Genomic DNA, 22,218 nt, shown 5'->3' on the forward strand with positions numbered 1-22,218 from the left:
AAGGCTGTGTCATTGCACCAACGCTCTTCTCGATCTTCCTTGTTGCAATGCTCCATCTCACCCTCAGCAACCTTCCCGCTGGAGTGGAACTAAATTACAGGAAAAACGGGACTCTGTTTAACCTCCGCCGCCTTCAGGCCAGATCCAAGGTCGGCCCATCCTCCGTCATCGAATTACAGTACACGGACGACGCTTGGAGGTCAAACTGCAAGCCACTGTCAACACCTTCACCGAGGCATACGAGAGCATGGGCCTTACACTAAACATCCGTAAGACAAAAGCCCTCCACCAACTTGCCCCCGCCACACAGCACTGCCCCCTGGTTATCAAAATCCACGACAAGGCCTTGGACAACGTGCACCATTTCCCATACCTCGGGAGCCTACTGTCAACAACAGCAAACATCGACGACGAGGTCCAACACCGCCTTCAGTGCACCAGCGCAGCCTTTGGTCACCGGAGGAAGAGAGTGTTTGAAGACAAGGACCTCAAACCCAGCATCATGCTCATGGTTTACAGAACAATGGTGATAACCGCCCTCCTATATGGCTCAGAGACATGGACTATGTATAGCAGGCACCTCAAAACACTGGAGGAGTACCACCAATGCTGCCTCCGCAAGATCCTGCAAATCCACTGGCAGGATAGGTGCACCAACGTCAGTGCTCTCGCTCAGGCCAACATCCCCAGCTCGATCAGCTCCGCTGGATGGGCCACATCATCCACATGTCTGACATGAGAGTCCCAAAACAAGCGCGCTACTTGGAGTTCCGACACAGCAAGCGAGCCCCAGGTGAGCAGATGAAACACTTCAAGGACACCCTCAAAGTCTCCTTGAAAAGATTTAACATCCCCACCGACACCTGGGAATCCCTGGCCCAAGACCACCCAAAGTGGGGGAAAAGCATCCGGGAAGGCACTGAACACCTTGAGTCTCTTTGCCGAGAGCAAGCTGAAGCCAAGCGTAGACAGCGGAAGGAGTGTGCGGCAACCCAGGCTCCCCACCCACCTGTTCCTTCAACCACCGTATGCCCCACCTGTGACAGAGACTGCAGCTCCCGCATTGGACTCTTCAGTCACCTGAGAACTCATTTTTAGAGTGGAAGCAAGTCATCCTCAACTCCGGGGGACTGCCTATGATTATGATGATGAATATAAATAAAACTCATAGGGGGTGAAATTGCACCTTTTTATAGCCCCGTTAATGACTCCGGGGGATGCAATGGGGTTTTTGCCCGGGGGAGGGAACGCAAGTGTCTCCGGGGAAAATGTCCCCGGAGGTTTGGGGGCGGGGGGGCTGGCACTGTCCTGATTAGTGCCCTAGACCAGCATGCAACCTGCATGAAGCTGGCGGACATCCACCGCCAGGGCGCCCCAGGCCGCCATCTTTATTTTTCAGTTGACTCTTGCATCGGCCCGACAATGGCAGCCGTCGTCATTGTGCAGCCCAGCAATCTATTTTGGTTGTTGGCCCGGTCGATCGCCTCCCTGATAGCCCAGTGGCGGCCACCAAAGGGGCTGCAGAGTGTACAGCGGCCCTCCCCTTTAATTGGACTGAGCACCGCACTGCCGCCCGGGAGCACCCCTTAAAGGAAGCAGAGCGCCGGAGCGGTCCGCTTCCTTTGAGGGGCGCACAGACCAATTCCACGTCGGGGGCGGGACTTCCGGGCGGGGCGCAGGAAATGCCGGCCCCAGAAGGTTACCGCTCCCAATCGGGGTAAAGGGCATATTTGGGGCTCTAAACTCCAAAAAGCTGACACAGCCCTATAAACTGACAATTCAAATAACAATCAATAACTCAAAAAACAACCTTGAATACAGGCTTGTTACCAGTGCCACTGCTTTATGATGACGAAGATAAGTCTTGTTTTACTGCTCGCAATTTCAGGATTTTCAACAATGTTTTGCGATCACATCTTATAATACAGTAACATTTTTTCTGTGAAACACAAAACCTAAAGACGCCTATGACATAAAACAATTGGTTATAATGAGAGTCCAGTGGGACATAAGCTTGTTGTAACTTAAGTTGCCGGTTTACCCAATATATTCATCACTTGTAGTGTAGAGAAAAATTATAGTTCACAAAAATGCATTTTTTATATTGGTGCAGTCAAAATTGTGTGACTGGATATGTGACAACTAAAGATAAAAAAGTTTATTACTCGCAGATATGGGAGCATAGCCTTCCCCACCCCCTCCCCCCGCCCCAGATGTTTTAGTTTTTGACATTTTGTTGGTAAATATTCCAGTGTTTTGAAGTGATTCAGCCTTTGAAGTCAAAACTAACTTTTTAAATATTAGAATAAACTAGTTGGTACAAGTTACAATTGATTCTTCATTTTTGAGTAATACACAGCAGAATGCTAACTCTTATTAATACTGGAATGATTTATCCCACAATAACAGCAGCTCATGATAATAGAACAGACACTGTAATGCTGGAAATGCTTAAAACTCTAGTCTTGCAATACAGGGCTTGCTAATTGAAAAGGAATGTCAAGTGAATGCCAATCCCCTCACCTATCAGCCACTAAGTGTTGGGCTGAACCATCCTGGGATGGTTCATCATGTGTTCTCCCAACCTTTGCACATGCACACATATTTCTGGTGCACTTAGGGCATTCTGGGGTGATTTTGGCAAAAAGCCCCATAGGCCATAAAAAATATATGATTTAAGTATTTGGCACATATGTATGTAAAGCACACAGTGCCTCTCTAATAAAGAACTCTCCCCACTTACAAAGCTCCAAAAGATGAAGTAATGGAAAAAAATTCACTGTACCTATATACAACAATTACTGAACCTTTAAATTAACAACAATTAAAAAGCATGTTAAATGTAATAATGTTTTTAAAATGAAAAATTACCTGATAAAGTTCTATTCGTTGTTCCTCTACTTTTGCCTTTGGATTCTGTAAACGAAACACTCTGAACTCTGCCTTCACCAAGTTGGAAACATTTTTCTCCATTGATGTGACGTCTAAAAACACACGTCTGAAGTATGGGTTGTATTGTTGGGACGGGATGACATCTACATGGAAATGTACAGAGCAATGGCAAGTCAATACATCAACAAAGATCAGCAAGCATACTTATAAAAACAACTGAAGCCAGTATGCAAAGTATTAGTTTCAGTCAGTGAGCCCAGATGTCCCTATATAAATATAATGTAGTACATGAGCCCTGCTCCCAGCTTTCAAAAACAATCAACTTAATTGTAAATCATTAAATTATGATATTTTCCACATTCTTAAGCCTAGCATTATTTAATAAGAACCTATTTCAGAGGATAACAAGGCCTCATGTATGAAGGAGAAAAAATTGCAGTAATATGGGAAAAGAGCGGGGGAGTGGGGCAAACTGTATTGCTCTTCGAAAGAGCCAGCGCAGACTCGATGGACCAAATGGTCTCCTTCTGTGCTGTACTATTCTACGATTCTATATAGGGTAAGCATTCTAGGTGCCTGCATTCCAGAGGGGTGTGATAAAATGTTATTACTTCAATACTCTAGGAGTACTATCACACTAGGCTCTCAATTCTTCATCATTTTGCTTTAGAACTTCTAAATGGCTCCCTTATTTTGCCCTTCTGTGGCACAAACGACAGCACTATTTTGCACGTAATATATCATAATAGCTAGTCAAGATATTTATAAAACATCTGCACTAATGTAACTGGCAAATTAATAATGCATTTCAGCAGTACAGCCACAACAGACTTCCACCAAATTTATCCGCATTCTGCAAGATATCAGGCATTAACATAAGAGCTAGTTAAAGAAAGTATTATATAACAAATAATATGGTTGAAATGAAGTAAAAGGCTGTAATTTAATCTCAGAGGTTCAGTCGAGGTCCCTGAACATTTTGAGCTGTGCTCTTGCCACTTATGATGTTACCTGGATTCTTCAATTAAATAACTGGTTTGTTACTTTCTCTCAACCATGCGTTATCCTACATACATATATTCACTTTTCCCTGTTGAGAAGTTGTTTGAATTGAAATTCATAGGACTAATTTCATGGTTTTGTCTTGCCAGTCTTGTAATTTAATTCCCTTTCCTTTTAGAAAAGTGGAAGCATCTCTTAAAGACTTCAATATGTGGATGCGGAAAAGCCTCCCTGTGGTTGAGCTGTCAACTAAAGGCGTCCACCATCTGATTAGTTGAAAAGATGGTACTGAGTTGTAATGATCGTTGCAGTACTTCAACCATTTAAACATTAAAATTTTCTGGTAATTTTCAAAATATACATGTACTAGAGGTCTAAACAACTTCAGTAATAGCAGATGTCTGCAAACATAATTTCAAAATCTGTTGCTCTTTGGGGTTGAATGGTGCAATCGTTTAGCATATTGTGCCTCCATCTCTGGATTTCAAAATCAGGCCAACCAGCTCCCTAATCGTTCAGCAAATATATCAAGTAGCTGAGCTATACAGGCCAGGAAGGCCCCAGACTTGACTTTTTACCTGGTCTCTGCAGAGGCAGTGGTAGAGGTGGTACAATCAGTCTCAGCACCTGGACTAGGTAGGTTAGGGCTTCTGCTCCCAAATCATCCAGTGGCCGCTGCTGGAAATGTGTGCGTGTGAACATCAGATGAGAGTAGGATCAGGCTTGGTTGTGATACCTCTCTTGTTGAATAGCCTCGTGACACTCAGGCTAGAATTTTAAGGAAGAAGGCTGGTTGGGGTCAGGGGGGCTCCGAGGCAGTTGGGAAACCTGGGAGGTCGGCTCAAACCCTGCCGACTTTAACGGCAGGGCCTGATTTGTGTACGGGGCCTCAGTTTCCTGCCCGCATCCAGCCAGATTGAGAGAATGGCTGGCTGCAGGCGGGTAGTCCTGTGGCCACACAGAGGAGGTAGGGAGGGTTTGCGTGGGGGCCGGGCATTAAATGGATCGGGGGTGGGGGAATAGAGGATCAGAGGTCAGGCCAGGCCGTTAAAATGTATAAAGCGGGGGTGGGGGGGGCGGTGAGAGTGGTCGGGCAGAGGATCGATGGGGGGGGGGGGAGAGAGAGGATCAGGTCAGGAGGATGGATGGGGGTGAAGGGAAGATCGTGGCTGGCCACTGGAGGATCGTGGCTGGCTTCAGCATCATCGCTGGGGGAGGGGGAGGAATGCCTGTGGGGGTGATCGGAGGCCTCGTGGGGAGGGGGGTGGGTTAGTCAGGGACCCTGGATCTAGGAGATAGGTATAAAGTCACTTACCTCCTGGATGCAGAAGTCCTCACCTTGCTGATACTGTCGAGTTTTACGAAATGTGTGAAACCCGTCCACATGCAGTTAAAAACAAAATGGAGGTTAAAAAAGAGTCTTTCAGCCTCATTATATTTAAATTGACGTCCTTCCCCCTGGAAGGGGGTTGGTCGCCCGTCCCCATTAAAATCAGAAGTGGGCGGGTTGGAGATGGGTTCAGGTCGTGAATCTGATTTTTAACAATTTAACTACTCCCACGCTCCAGACCCATCCTTCTTTTTAAGGTTAAAATTGCCCCCTCAATGTCAAATGTAACGCGTAACAATCATTTGGACATGGTATCAAAAGATGATGGGAATTCTTTGAACTGTACCCAGTGAGGAGCCAAAGCCTTTCGCAGAGAAGGAGATAGGAAATTGGCTGAGAATAAATACAGCCCAGACTTGTGGGATGGAAGTCTACTCTCCCTGTCGGTTGTAGGTCTATTAAATGAAATAAGTTAGTGCAGTCTCAACCCACTTCCCAAAAATACAAATGAACAAAATAAACCTTCCCATACTTCAGCACTAAGTGACACTAAATTGACAGCTTCATTCAGAATCAATAAAGTTGGAGCCTGCGACAAATGCAAGTGTCAGATTGGTGCAGCAGAAGGTGCTGTTCTGAGATAAATTTAGAGAAAACTAAGTTACTTACAGATGAGGAAGATCATTTAGCCAATTTTAATTCATCCATCCTGAACAACCCGACACTCTCCCAATCGCTGCATCAAGTTATTTCTTATGTGATTCCAAAGTTTTCACCTCCACTACTCTACCCAGATTCCCATTCCAAGATATCAGTCCTAAAGTTACCTTTTATTGGTTTGAATCTGTGTCCCCTTGTCCTACTCTCACAGTTTAATTTAAAATAGTATTCCAGAATAACGTTTCCAATGCCATATGCTCTCTTATACATCTTTCAGATGCCTCCTTTTCAGCTAAAAGGCACTAATGTCGTCAGTCTTCCCTCATAGCTCAGATCCCTGAATGGGGGATCAGCCTGATGGCTCTTCCTTGCATTGCTTCCAACAATTAAATATCTTCCTTATTTCTCAGTAACCAGAACTAGGCACAGTACTCAAGATGCGATCTGATCAGAACACTGTACAGTTTGATCATGACTTCCTCTGATTTGTATTCTATTGTCTTGGCTATGTAGTTCAACGTTCAATTTGGCTTTTTTGATTTCTGCCCTACATTGGTTGTACAAGTTGAGCATTGAATCTACTAATACTCCTAGGTTTCTTTCATCCTTAGCTACTTACACACCATTCATGGAGTGCGTAAATTGTCTATTTTTTCTTCCCTCTGTGCAATATTTTGTATTTGTCTTCACTAAATTTCATCCATCATTGTTCAGCCCACTCGCATATTTTGTTTAACTCATTCTGTAGTTTCTGGGCTGCCTCACTGATTTCACTGCACTTCTTAGTTTGGTATTGCCTTGAAATTTGACCAATTTATATTAGAGTTTCTGAATCCAAGCCATTAGAAACAGCACTGGCCCTAACACTGAGTTCTGGGACACCCCACTCAATACTTCCCTCCACCACCCTGACATTATCCATCTAACTAATACTCCTCTAACTAATACTCAATCATTTCTACTCTTCATTCAATTTCTTATCCATACCCATGTTTTGCCCTGAATGCCCACAGCTTGGAGTTTAGTTATCTGGAACTTTATCAATTGCTTTTGGAAGTCACAGGGTTTAGCACAGTTGACTTGGCTATCACTTCTAAAAGAAATCAAAGCATTTCGTCAGGCAGGATCTTGCCTGTATAAAGCCATGTTCGCTGGTGTTTACTAGGTTAATTTTGTACAGATAATCCTCAGGTTTACGCCTGATAATTGGTTAAATTATTTTACATAAAATTGAAATAAGACTATTGGGTTGTCATTCCCTGTGCCAGTTTTGTCACTCTTTTGGAATATCATCATCATCATCATCATCATAAGAACATAAGAAATAGGAACAGGAGTAGGCCATACGGCCCCTCGAGCCTGCTCTGCCATTCAATAAGATCATGGCTGATCTGATCATGGACTCAGCTCCATTTCCCTGCCCACTCCCCATAACCCCTTATCTTTTAAGAAACTCTCTATTTCTGTCTTAAATTTATTCAATGTCCCAGCTTCCACAACTTTCTGAGGCAGCAAATTCCACAGATTTACAACCCTTTCAGAGAAGAAGTTTCTCCTCATCTCTGTCTTAAATGGGTGGACCCTTATTCTATGATCATGCCCTCTAGTTCTAGTCTCCCCCATCAGTGGAAACATCCTCTCTGCATCCACCTTGTCAAGCCCCCTCATAATCTTATACATTTCGATAAGATCACCTCTCATTCTTCTGAATTCCAATGAGTAGAGGCCCAACCTACTCAACCTTTCCTCATAAGTCAACCCCCTCATCTCCAGAATCAACCTAGTGAACCTTCTCTGAACTGCCTCCAAAGCAAGTATATCCTTTCGTAAATATAGAAACTCAAACTGCACGCAGTATTCCAGGTGTGGCCTCACCAATACCCTGTATAGCTGTAGCAAGACTTCCCTGCTTTTATACTCCATCCCCTTTGCAATAAATCATCGGCAATCCCTCGAAATGAGGATGACTTGCTTCCATGCCAAAAAGGGATAAGTTCTCAGGTGTTTCAATGAAGGACCTAATATTCCAGATCCACGGATCTAGTATGGGCTGGCCCATGCTGCCCCTGGGCCCTCACCTCTTCTGGGCCCCCATTTCAGAGGGCAGTTAAGAGTCAACCACATTGCTGTGGGTCTGGAGTCAGATTATAGGCCAGACTGGGTAAGGACAGCAGATTTCCTTCCCTAAAGGACATTAGTGAGCCAGATGGGTTTTTTTACAACAATCCCATAGTTTCATGGTCACCATTCCTGATACTAGTTTTTTTATTCCTGATTTATTTAATTAACTGAATTTAAATTCCCCAACTGCCAAGGAGGGATTTGAGCTTGCATCTCTGGATCATTAGTCCAGACATCTGGATTACTAGTCCAGTAACATAACCACTATGCTACTGTACCCCTACCATATCAGCTGTATTAGGCTTCCACCTCCAATTATCAATATCCCTTTTTCTTGTTAGGGCTGTATGACCAAAATAATTAACCTAACAGTTCTCTCCAAAGATAGTAATGGACCTGCTATGTTTTTGCAACCTCTCCTATTTCCTGCTGCTTGTCTAGGGTATAGGCATGTTTCCAATCTAGCAGTATCTCCACAGTGTCCAATGACTCTCACATAATGTTTGTCAGTGCCTTACAGATCTCCTCTCTAGTCTCTTTCGACACTCTGGAATAAATATCAACTATCCTTGGGGATTTATTTGTTTTAAGCCCTTTCAGCTTGTCCAAAACTTCCAAGTCATTTATATTGAAATCCTGAATTTTACTTTTAAAATTGAGAGGCCATCTTGTTCAAGTTTTCCTTTGTGAATCCTTGGAGGAAGTGATCATTGTATCTAGAATTTTCACCCCCACTTTACTCCGATGGTAGTATAAATTTGACTGAAAATCTTAGTCTAGAGCTGCCAATTACACACTGATTTGGCTGCTGCACCTCCAGAAACAATTTCCTGAGTAGGTGGCTGAATGTTGGAGTCACTGTGCCAGCTCCAGTATAACAGTTGGAGTTGACAAAGTACCCCAGAAACCAATGCATGTCATGACATCAGCCTATCTACTTATAGGAACAAATCTAAGTCCAAAAATCAGTGTATCATCCCATATGTATAAATCCATTTGCATCCTATTAGTGCGCATGTGTAGTGGTGCTCTACATTTTGGAGGAAACTGAGGCACTTAAGTGAGGCAGCAATTTTAATGCACATCACTTCTATCCAGATATAAAAATGACATCATCAGCATTGTACCTGACCTGGAAGTATGTGATGCGCTGAGTGGAAAAAGCAGAAAAATGGGCCCTTCCTCAGCAGTAATGGTCACAAAATCCAACCTTCCAAAAATGGGATCATATGTATGAAACTGATCTTCTGTGAATTTTGAAGCCTGAATATTTTAAGTTAGAGTTGAGGGAATATATCAAACCACAGTATTATTGTGTTTACTGCAGTCTCTGAGTGAAATCCCATAACGAGTTGGCACAGTGCTACAGCACATTGTCCAAGCAAACCTAAGGAATAATACACAGTAACACAAAATAATAAATTACCAGTGTTATTATAAGAGTATACACTCCTGGTGGGAGACTCCAGAACAAGGGAGCATAACCTTAAAATTGGAGCTAGGCCGTTCAGGAGGCATTTCTTTACACAAAGAGTAGTACAAGTCTGGAACTCTTTCCCCCAAAAAGCTGTTGACGTTAGACCAATGGAATTTTCAAAACTAGGATTGATAGATTTTTGTTAAGCAAGGGTACTAAGGGATAAAGAACCAAGGAGGGTAAATGGAGTTAAGATACAGATCTAATGGAATGGCGGAGCAGGTTCAAGAGGCTGAATGCCCTATTCCTGTTCCTATTTTCTAGTTTTAGTCCATAAAGGGAATATAATACTATATCATGAGTCATCCTTTACACTGATGGAATAATGTTCCTTGTTCCTTGTTGTATATGGTATGTTCTTCTCAATATCTGGTAGCTAGACAATGAGACCACCATCAGCAGCATTCCTTCAATTGTGGGCCTTGAAATATTTTCACACAAATCTTGGCATCGCCTGCATTCTGGATTATTTTCCATAATCCACTGAGTCCAGGTGACCTCAAAAAAACTGGCCAATAAAAATAACTGTAAGTGGCCAGGACAGCAAGTTTATCCAACCTACATGAAATATGTTTTGGGATATAGAGGTCACCATGACAACACCTTTGGCTGACAGATATTTTGGCGTGTTTACACAAAATTACATTCTAAACTCATTTTTGTTTCCGCTATAGAGAACACTCACTTAACCCTTTCAGGACAGAATTTCAACATTCCCTCGGAAATTAGGTTTTTTTGCCTAAAAGATTCTATTATTGGAAATTTAGTAGATAATAATTAGAGTGACGGGCAGACTAGAAATAGAAATGTAATACTTTCACTTCCAGCTAGATGGGAGCGAGCCTTTGGCTTAGTGATAGCATTCCTGTCTCTGAGTCAGAAGATGCAGTGTTCGAATTTCTCTCCAGTGAGTCCTGGAGAATAGAGGCCAAAACTCTGCCTCTCAATTCTAGGTTAGCATCCAGCAGGGAGACTCGCATCCAATAGATGAGAGTTCTCCCCCCCTACCCCACCACATGGGCTGTGAGAGCCCATAAAACCCGCCTTATAGGACTAGCCACCCTATTAGCTGTTATAAAGATGGTTACAGCCTTTGAAAGAGCGTTTACATCATGGCTTGTCATGACTGTTGATCAGCCTGTGAATCCTTCCATTATTTCACACTATTCTCCAAGGAAAGAGTGTGAAGATACAAAAACAACAACTTCTAGTTAGATGAGCCATTGATTCATCATGCATGGTGGTAGTCATGCTCCCAAGAGTCGAGCGTAGCGTAAAACTAAGGTCTTGTCTCTCCGCATCCCCCCCTCCCCAACTGAAAGGAAAAGGAAAGGGAAAATCACGCCAAGACACTCATGCATCCATCCCAGTATCGAGTATCGGAGGGAGTGCAGGGTAAGTGGGGAGAAATGCAATGCAGACATACTTAAAAATATCTAAAGTATCTGCTTCCTTCTTGTTGTACTACCCTTCAAAAATACCCCCAGTCACAGCTACACATCCTTATCTGTTACCACGGACTCTGTAAATCAAAGCTATCAAATGTCAGAGCCACAGAACTTTGTTTTATTGTTACTATTTATCTTTTCAAGAATTTCTGGATTGTTTCAATCAACATTTAATTTGAACAATGGAAAGCAATTTTACAGGCACTCAAACGAAGACAACTGTTTCCTGCTGTCATTTTGACTGACTGGAAAATATTTCAGATGCCATAAATAAGACTGGAGGGGGAATGTAGAATGTTATGTTGCATGGCATTTATTTTGGAAAACTTCACTTGACGATATCAGTTTTCATACACTTTTTTCATAAAATCATACAAGCTTTAAATATTCTTTTATAGTCCATCGTAAAGAGTGGAATTAATTTGCAGTGCTTCCTGCTGTTCGGGAAAGTAAACATTTTGGTAGGATCATAAAGTAAATTCTTCATGGTGCTGCCTGAAACAGTTGGACTGTCTTTGGCTACAGAGATGATCCTCTTAAAGTCTAGAAACTGTTCCTGGGGTGTCTGCATTGCTCTTGTTTCAATGGGGTGGATTTTCACTTTTACCACTGCGTAGAAAACAGCAGGTAACGGATTGGCCACCCGTTTTACACACTCTTCAAATTTCTCTTTCAGCGGGGTGTAAAACGGACGGTTGATCCACTACCGCCCATTTACAACCCAGCTGTGTTTTTAATACGTTTTAATTAATAACAAGCTCATTTCTGCTACCAATCACAAAGCTTGCTCTGAGTCCTAATGTAGCTTTACAAACAGTGAATAGAATCAGTTTCCCAAAACTGTGCACAGGTAAAGGTTGCTACTGCTTTCCAGGTAAGCTCACTCCACAGGGATTCATTTCCCTGAGGATTGTAATGCATTTACAATTACGTGGCGGAAACTTTGGCTAGGAAACTCCTCAGAGCTGCTCCCACTCTGCTGGCTTAACTTTGCCAGGCGTGCGGCAAAACGTGCTTCCCGTGCACTTCCGGAAAAGTAACTTTGACAGAGCAAGAGCAGCTACAAGGAATTTCCTGATGTTTGGAAACCATTTTTACCATTATCTCGTGGATTGTCAAAAATGTTGCTGCAGTTAAACCAGTTCCTAGCACAAGGATCCTCAGCACAAAACTTGCCAATACTAATTAGCGCCATTTTGGCAATCCTACATAGACAGGCCACAGGATGTCTGGTGTGGGTAATGAAAACATATCACAGTGGTTCAATTCAGATTGCTCAGGATGGGCCACAAGTGCATCATTGGTCAGAGTAGAGAGCTTTCCTCTTCATCTAACCATGCTGTAGCTGGCTTCAGAATGCTTGGTGCCGACACTGAGTGACAGGCATGGAAAGTGTTCCATTCCTTAATATTAACATTCATCATCTTGATGAACACAAAATACATGCTAAAAACACAAGAAACAAGCTTACGAAATAGAGCGTTAAATACACATTCTTACCATACTAAATATTGCTTAGATCGTAATATTATAACACTGTCTACTATTGCTCATTTAAAATTAAATCTGCTTCACAGACCATGCCTAGACACACTGCATGTAGGATTGCTGCTTTTAGGTTTAATCATTAAAACCTGATACCATTTTTCCTCCTGAAAGGAAAATGTTGAAGTCAGTATTTATTTCGATAACATTGAGTATACACTAAAATTAAGGGCAAAAGGCTAAAAAAAGCTATATTATATATTTGCCTGCTATATATTATACCTATGTTTTGTGTGTTAATTAAATACTGCTTTCTGGAAAATAAAAATATTATTTTACTTACCTCAACCATAATACAGACAAAACATTTATTCTATCTGTCAGATTACACTGAAACTGGCCATTTGGAAATGCTCTACATTATTTGCTTTGCACAGAATTTTACGCCAAATTTAACTTTTCTTAATGAAAGAAAAATTGAAAGCACAGAGAAAATGTCTAAAATAAGCATTAAAAACCATATAAAATGCAAAATAAAACCAGAAAGCCTAACTGTGTTATATACTTCAAGCATTTTACCTGAAGCAAACTGAATGAGGAATATAATCCAAAGTACTGTACTACTTTTATCTCATTTAGTTTGCGATATGCTTCCATTTTGTCAGTCTCCTCATGTTACATACTGACCAGAGAGTGCACAAGTGACCTGCTCTCAGCCTTTAGTTGCCACTTTGTACCTGTCGCTAGTTAGTGTGCAACACTCGCATGAAGTGACCCACCCTCGATATGCCCTCCCGATCTGTGGGAAAGATATCTGACTGCTGCTCTGCAACTTTCCTTCTTGACACAGTTAAAAATATAGCTCACTCTGCAGGGAATTACATATCTGCTCTACCATACCGAACCCATCAATCAGTAACTACATACTGTGAGCATGTTAGTTTTTCTTTGCACTCTGACAAGCCTTTGCTAAAACCTACTTACCAAAGACAGAGAAGTAAGAAAGTACAGCTAGTGCACGGTCCAAAAGACTCGGAGGACTAAAATCTGCTGAGTGGCAGATGTGACACTCTGAACAGTGGGTTTGAGTGCAATGGTGGGGATGAGAGCAATGAAGGTGGAAGCAAGACAGTTGTGAAGCATCAAAACCTGTGTACTAGAGGAAAAGCAATCAGTAATGGGAGAGGACAGTAGTGAGTGAGTTGGGGGTATTTGTTTTGAAGGACAAAAGATGGTAGGGTTTGGGGCAGGCAGGAGGCTATGATTGGGAGAGGGGATAACACCTCAACAGACTGGTGCACCAACTTGTATTACCATGAAGTTGAGGCAGTCTGAATTCCACAAAATGCACGCAGACAGCTTCTGATTGCTGGTTACATTTTTAATGGAAAAGAACTGAGGCATTTGGCCCTTGTCAATCACTAAATGTGAATGGATGTACTGTACAGCCGATCACCAGAGTTTGTTTCAGAAAAAAAATATCTTTCGAATCGGGTTTTAGACTGATTGTTTTATACTGAAACTGATGCACATGATTAATGTGTCACGATCACCTCTTTCAGGTTATATTGCCACCAGCACACATCAACATACATTTGTCATATTTGTACCGCACGTTTGGCATTGTTTCAGTACACACGTGCAGTGCCAGGTTAGGCCAAGTGGCCTTGCATCTGTCAGCATTTCATTTACCAGTCTCCTCAATGTTTTTCAGTGCATTGAACTTTTGTACTTTGAAACCTATTTCCCACTGAATCTCAGGCTGAATACAATGTAAAGATTTCCTAGATTTGTCTACAAATACCCCTAAAGCTGATAAATGTTGTCAGTAAAGTAATATATTAAGGACACTCTTAGATAGGTATTAAGATCTGGTTGGAACTAGCTTATCCAAGATCACCTCCTCATTGACGAGAACTTGGAAATATCAGGAAAACACTACATTGACTGCAATGACGCATCAGTAATTGCATGTGATAAATCAGTGGATGATTAATAATCTCCCTGAGTAGACAGCTTTTCATTTTCAACCACTAGCCTTCCCAAATTAACTTGGCTAAATAGGTACACTTTGAAATGACCTTTGTGGAACTGTATATAAAAACATATATAAAAACTAGCTTTCAGCAGCCACTGCTCTTCAGTAAGCCTTCAGTTAAACTGGACTACTGTCTGAGACCAGTAACTGTAGACTGTGAAATGCAGCCAGCAATACCCGACTTGGAAATTGGACTGCGCGTGGCTGGAAATCATACTCTGCCCGACAGGAAAGAGCTCTGTGCATGTGTGTTTCCGCACATGCATGGAGCTCCACTCCCTGGCTTCTTTTTATGTTAGGAGAGGCTTAAGAGTCCATTTTCTCTTAACGTTAGAAAGACTCTAAAGTGCCGAACAGTGCCAACAGACCACCTGAACACGTTTTAAACCCAGACACAATTGTGCATCTTCTGAATATTCCTATAAAAAGGGTTGTTAGGGCAGTTCCAACTTTCCAGTCACATAAAAGGTTTAACCCGAGGATCATTTGCTGAAATATTCCAGACAATTATTTAACTATGTTAGAATGGCATTAGCTGTTTCTTATTGGGATTGCTGGGGAACCAAAATAATTACTTGATTTGAAGTGTTTTGTCATGTCACGTTTCCTTGCACTAAATGCCTTTAATTTGTATTTCCTATGACACTGGAGTCAAGTTTTGGATTTCCATCTGTTTTTGGTGATTTGTAAAATATATAAAGCCGAGGATAGTGGTTACATATTTTTGATAACCGACAGCAGCAATCAGAAACATCAGCTGTAATCATGTTTTCTGTCTGAAGCTACAGCAAAGCAATCAAATCATTCAATAACACGGCGTTTATAGACTGGATTCAAACCTGCTTCCACAAGCCAACAAATGTTTTCATTACTCCTGTCAACTGTGTGACATGGCTCTTTTTAACAAAAGCGATAGAAAAGACCATGCAGCATTGAGATCTGCAACATTGTGCAGCTGCCTTGAGAATTGCATTTGATTGCAAATCCAGACCTTCTTTAATTTATTTTTCCAATTTTATTTTACTTATAGGCTGGACCATTTATTTACAGTGACTGAATTAGTCAAATTATGTTTTGATTACATGGGATTCCAGGACTTTTTAACTATATTTTTGTAAATTGCAATCCAGCATTCTGTCCATTTATAATTAGGACGACTAGTTTGAAACAGCTGAAGTCATATTCTGTTTTTATTATGAGATTCTGGGAATTTTACCAGAGTTTTTAGGGCATTTCACAAATCCTTCTGTGAAAACCACAATTCAGTGGCATTTTAGGAATTTACACTAGAGTTACAGAAATTATTTCCTAAATAAGGAGCAAAATTATCACTTTTATAAAAAAAAATTTACAAATGATTTGGCACCATTTGTTTGATGAGTGCCACTATATGACAAATAATCAGGTTTTATAGCAGCACCTATAGAACAGTGAATATTTTCTATCCTGTGTAAATACATCAATAGCTGGAAACTGCTGAGCAGAACTGTTAACCTAAAATGTTAAAAATCCCTCCTGAGCCAAATAATAATGAGAAAAAAGTGTGGCGAAAATTAGTTGGAAGAAGGTTCACAGGATGGAATAATGGCCTGGAATTTCCTGGAAAGTTTCAGTGAAACTGTGGTGTAAAAGTGGAGCAGTGCCAATATTTTCCAAGGAAATTTGCACATAGCTGATTTGCAGTGGTTTAACGCTGATACATCGCTATGCGCAAATTTCCTCGATTGTTAGCACCGCTTCCGAGATGCATCTGCCAAAACTCTCTGCTGCTCATTTACATAGCTCCGCCCCCATGCAAAAGTCCAGCTCACATGTGTTTCCTGTATTTATGCGAATAATGCCCTCGGGTAGATTGTTTGGGCAAATATTTAGGCGCAGCACAGCCCAAAGTCATCTGATACTAGCGTAACTGAGATTTCTGGAGTTTGATAATGATTTTTTTCATATTAGACAAAAATCTTACTGAGAGTTGCACTGTACTTAACCAATGTGCTATCAGCCTTAGTACACCTGAAATGTTTTGACACCCCATGCATTCAGAAAGACCAAGCAGTGAGAATTGTCTTCCTGATGGGCATGTACTGCATAATGGCCCTGAATTTGTGGTCGGCGGTTACCTCCTGGTTCCAAAGCTATGGAAAGTTCGGGTCATGGGCCTCCAGGCATACACCTGCGCAAAAGCCCACGGAGCCCAGGGATGCAGGCGGTTCAGAAGCGTACCTGGGATCAGGTGGGCTAGATCGTCCAATGAAAAAGGAAGATTCCATTTCCGAACAGAATTCCCTATAAACCCTACTGGAATCCCCCAAATAATTAAACAGTTTAGACAACTGTAATAAATATAAACGTTCTGATTTTCAAATTTAATTAAAAATCCCTTCATTACAGCAAATACAATAAAAATTCAATTTTTTTGAAAAATAATTTGAAACATTTTAATCCAGGCCAATATTGACATAAACTGATTTCAAGTATTTGTGCATCAATTTTTATTTTTAAATGTTTAATTTAAGATTAATAACCCTTACGGGGATGCACATAGAATGCAGCCCCTTAAGAGGCTCCGAAAAGTAACGGATCGCTTTATTGAGAATCGCTGAAAAGTGGTCCAGAGACAGTTTGTTGTCTTTTAAAAAGAAAAATATGTTGAAATGTATTTTCAGAAATGCATCTCTTTCGGCCCCTTTTACCACTTCATGAAATTACAACTAATACAAGCAAAAGAGCCAGTGTGAAGCACCTGAATCCAAATACATTTTAAGACCGTGGCCAATAGCAGGGAGAAGAAAACTTACAAAAAACTTATAAAACAATCTAAAATGTATGGCTCACGAAGGCCAAACTCTGCGCGTCCCAGGTTAGCTTGGCCTTTCAGTTCTGGGGAAGTATATTAGTATAGTAGAAGTTAGCACAAAGCAGCTCGCTGCTCTTAATGTCGGGAAGCCAGTTTGTTTTGTGAGATTTTTAGAGTGCGAGCTTGTGAGAGAGGCCGTCACACTGCATGTTTCCTCGCACGCTGTGAGGCTATGCACGACACTGGACTACGCTTCATCACCCAAAACATTTACACCTCCACAACATCATTTCGTGAGCTGTGTGCAAGGCTGCCCTGGAAGTTGCTGGAAAAAATACCCGCTCACTTTTTTTTCTGTTTCAAATGCAGATGTGATCTAGTTGTTCATAAACTTCAGTGACAGCACAGCGGTGTTGCTTACTTCCTGGCATCTGATTGGTTGAAATTTGTTCATTGCGATGCATACAACTCACCTCAGGCGAACAGAGCATAGAGCACAGAGGCTTGGGTTTGGAGCCTGGAGTTCAGTGCAGAAACATAAAGCTGGAGCATGGAGTTTATAATCAGGCACATAAAGCGCTGGAGTACAAAAGCTGCAGTTTGGTGACTGGAACCTGTAGTTTATGCCCAGGAGCAGAGTCTGGATCATGGATTCAACACAGAACACAGATTTTAGAGGCAGAAGCAATTAATAAGAAATCTGGAGTGTGAAACCAGGAACACAGAGCATGCAATGTAAAGTAAGGAGTTATTCATTGTGCCAAATTATGCAGAATTAAAGAAAAGGAAAGACTTGCATTTATATCGCGCCTTTCAGAATCTCAGGACATCCGAAAACGCTGTACATCCAACAAAGGGATTTCATTCCGCCCCGACCCCCCACTCAGGTTATTTTATTTTCAGTTATCCAACATAATCCCTGTGTACACGTCATAAAATACGAACATATTTTGATTCTTAACAATCCGATCTTCCCGACCCATATACTGGGTTTGAAAATATTCATAAGAGCCACAGGTCCAAAATTTTAGATTAGAAAATTCTACCTGAATGCTTTAGAGTAAATAATTCAAAACACATGTATTTTCGAAGGATTGACATTTGCATTACAAATGATTACAAGAATATTACTGTGGATATATATCATTGCCTGGCCTGGACTTCTTGTTAAACAGCAATCTATTCCAATCGTCCTTAATCTTTCTCGGCTCTACTCAGATTTGTACCCAGCAACCACTGAGACAGTTTATATTTTCCAAGGTATAAAGCACAGGTACTTCCTCTAGTCACACTACGGTCATTTCGTTTTAGTTACTAAAGCTTTTAATAAGCTGCCGCTTTGAGATTCAACCTCCAATAAATTAGAACTCTGTGTAGAAAATGTAAGATCCACTGTCATTCTTCTAAACCAGGATAAGTCGATTCAGGTCCATAAATGCTATCAAGAAAACTTAAAAATCTATAAATTGCGATGATATCGTAAGTTATATCTTCCAACTACCCTTTTGACCCATTTCTTGTGTGTAATGATGTTGGCACTCTGCCCAAGCTGGAGGTTGACGATATTTTTGTAACGGCCAAAGATAGCACTGGATGTGAAACTATACACTGAGTAATGTCTCTACGTTAACCTGGTGCAAGGCGACTCAACGTGCACGTGTTCCGTACAGAAATAGCGGATTGCACGCCACTGGGGGTGAACTTTGTTGTTAAGAGCTGTTGCCTGAACTGAACACAACTTGCGGCAAATGCACTGGACTGATACTCAATGTATTGAACTGGAACACGGTTCCTGTACACTTGCAGTTCTGAACTATAGTAATGCCTTAAGCATCAACAGCTGATTGTTAAAATCCGATGGTTTTTTTTAAGCTTGATGATAAATAACTTGTTGTTTAACATTTCACACATCATTTCAACAACAATCTTAATCCCGCCTATATAATACGGTCGAAGAAAGAATATGGGGAAGATTCTACAGTTTCGTTTCTAGTAACTGCTTCCCTGAAAAATCCCGTAACTATTTAGGGCTGTGGAGCTGATGTATTCTTTTAACTTAAATTGCAATTTTCATGCAAAGTAAACATCTGATAGTTAACCCAATGAAGACTGTAGCAACGTGGCTGAACCAAGAATAGCGATTTTAGTTCATATTTAAAAAATTGGTTGGGGTGGTTTAATCTATTTATTTCTACATTCTGCAATATTCAGCGTTAGAAACGTGCATGCACGAGTCAACTTTATTTACTCTGTGCGATATTATCTCAGTGCGTATTTTGAAAGCTACAAAAGATAGTTCAGCATACTAAGAGTTAAATGGTAGCTGGCGATCAGAATATTTATCCCTGTGCCTGACTGTCGTGTTTGTTTACATAGCACCTGTCTCGGAATGTCAGCATCTCCACTGAAGACAGCAGCTTCGAGATTCTGTGATTAATATTTTAGATGTGATTTCCACGGGGTGTTATCCAAAACCGGTTGGTGGTCAGACGATCATGCACACCGCCCACAACCCAACATACCGCTACAAAAATAAACAAAACCAAAAAATGTCATTATTATTTTTTTCCAGTCACGTCAGTTTGCTCTGCACAAACTGCAGTGTGCAAATAGGCGAATACTTCACATGCCTTATACACCATATCGATTATATCTTCTATTTAAAAAAAAGTTCAGCGCGAAAACAAACAGCTGAACTTTTTTTGCAGTGTCTTTTATACGTGCAAAAACGTTTAAGTAATTCTTAAAGAGGAATTGCATCCCTTTTTGCTGCCAAAGGTTGGGGATTAAAACTATCAGACTCTTCCTTTAAACGAAGCATTGCCAATCATGCATCTTTAAAATACGTATTTGAAATAAGCACATTTCTGTGACCTTAATGTTTGATAAATAGATTACAGTCCCCAGAGGCAGACAAAAAGGGGATGCGATCTCTTTAAGTTGCTGTTCAGGCTTACTTTCAGGGCGGTTATATACATTCATATCAATCTTGTAAACTTCTTTTGCGTAATACTCCTCTTCGCTCCTCTCGCGTTCACAAGTCGCTGCCCTCTCGTTTGCTTTCTCCAGAAGCAAATCCCTGGTGCTGTTGTAAATCGCGAGCACCTCCGTCGAAACCTCTTCTGGCTCCGGGTAATTGTCTGGGGGATTTGTGAGTTTGAGTTTGCTGAGGATTTGCCCTCGGATGGCCTCGATCCTCTTTTTCATGAACTGTTCCATGTCGAGAGTGTTGCAGGTCGACAGGCAAGCGGCGATCATCGCGAAATCCAGCGTGAGAAAAACAGTGAAAATGGAGTAGTGCATTTTCAAAGTTGGGTAGTTAGAAGTTGAAGAGGGGCTGGGTGGGGTAGGGGGGAAATCAACTGCAGATCGTGATCTTCACGCGAAAATAAAATCAACAAACTAGATATTTACAAAAAAAGAAAGAGGAAAGGCACTTTTTGTTGTTGTTTAACCTTGATTCTCAAGTCCTGTGCAGTTCAATGAGTTGCCAAGCGCTGGGCTTCTCTGCAGCTGCAGTACAGGCGGTAACACTGCTCCTGCCGAAGATAAACACACCTTCACTTCATCGCAGTCCGGAGCAAATCTTTCAACTTCTCTCAACTTTCTCTCTCTCTCTCTCAAAGCCTTTGTTTTTCTCCAGTTATAAAATCTCAATAAAACACCAGCTTTATTCCACCAGAGTCCACGGTGAGGTAAAAAAACAAATGGGAGAATCTTACAAAAAAATACAACTAATTTGACAAATGCTAAGTTCAATTGAAAAAAAATTAAGGCTGGCAAGAGATTGGATTTTTAGGAATAACAAAAGGTTTATATGTTTTTTTAAATCTGAAGCAGGGAGCCTCACGTCATTCGCGAACCGTTACTTTGGCTGCTCCATCCTAGTCTGAGAGCCCAGGCTGGGAGAGAGTGAGTGAGAGAGTGTGTGCGTGTGAGGGAGAAAGCTGCCAGCAGATAACATCACGCCTGCACAGGGGAGAGATTTATAATGTCTCACTCTACCACGTGTTGCCTCCATGGAGTGACGTGGGGGTCCGGCCGCTCGAGGATTCCTCAGCACTCGTTACCAGGCTGCCCACTGACAGGCGGCTCCAGCGGTCCGCGCTGTCCTAGCGCCCGCCGTTCTTCGCCTCCTCTCTCTCTCTCCCGCCACTCCGTTTCTGCTCGTCTTTTAAAGCGCACGATCCTTCAAACGGGTCGTGATTCACACCGGGGGCTATTGACCCCGATCTTAAAATGCTGGAAAATGCAGCACAGCGCAAGACTGTCTAGTTTTGTAGAAGGTCGTTGGTATATTCTCACCCTTTTAAGGGAGATTGCATCTCCACTGCGGCACAAGATAGCACTTATCAGTAAATATCTGGCGTTATTTAGGAGTATCCTGCTGGGGGAATGGATATATTGAACACAATTCTACCCCGTGCATTGCAGCACATAGGATGGAAATAGATCAGAAGGCAGCATACATGATGTTAGTGCTTTGTGTGAGATGGTATGAAGATTTGTTTAACTTATCTGCTCAATGTGACAGCAACATTAAGGGTGGCGCTGCTGACTTTGTTTAAACGTGTGCACCTTTGCAGCATTAATAAACGCGCTTTCAGCAGCTCTGCTCCCCACATGGACGGACAATGAAACGGCACTTACTATTTCTATCAGTCCTTTAACACGGTTTTATTTAAGGAAACGATGGATTCTGCAATCGCCTCAACACCCTAACATTTACCACAAATTACAAAACAAAACCCGTCCACGGACTCACAAGCTGCCTGGAACATGAAACTGAACTGAAAGTAGTTCACACGCGTGGCACCAGAGTGCATGAAACCAGTTAGTGTTTGGTCCGATACCGATTTGATTTTTCAATAGACAAAAGTCCCACTATTCAGGAAAATACAAGCAGCTGGGCAGGCTTTTAAATTGACAAAGCAGCGGGCATGGGATCAAAGAGATTTGCACAGAACCCCA

At 41.7% G+C, this 22,218-nt stretch overlaps 1 protein-coding gene across 1 annotated transcript in view; it reads right to left on the minus strand.

Annotated features, from left to right (window-relative positions):
• tgfb2 (transforming growth factor, beta 2) overlaps positions 1–21,190 on the minus strand; it is a 69,908-nt gene extending 48,718 nt beyond the window's left edge. Inside the window, exons 1-2 of the mRNA XM_070889439.1 lie at positions 20,205–21,190; positions 2,872–3,035 (exon numbers count right to left, since the gene is read on the minus strand). Of these exons, the coding sequence (XP_070745540.1) occupies positions 2,872–3,035; positions 20,205–20,550 (510 nt within the window). The 5' untranslated portion in view covers positions 20,551–21,190. The remainder of the gene's footprint in view (positions 1–2,871; positions 3,036–20,204) is intronic.
• Positions 21,191–22,218: the final 1,028 nt, after the last annotated feature.

The sequence above is a fragment of the Pristiophorus japonicus genome, chromosome 9, assembly GCF_044704955.1.
Source record: "Pristiophorus japonicus isolate sPriJap1 chromosome 9, sPriJap1.hap1, whole genome shotgun sequence".
NCBI classification, from domain to species: Eukaryota; Metazoa; Chordata; class Chondrichthyes; family Pristiophoridae; genus Pristiophorus; species Pristiophorus japonicus.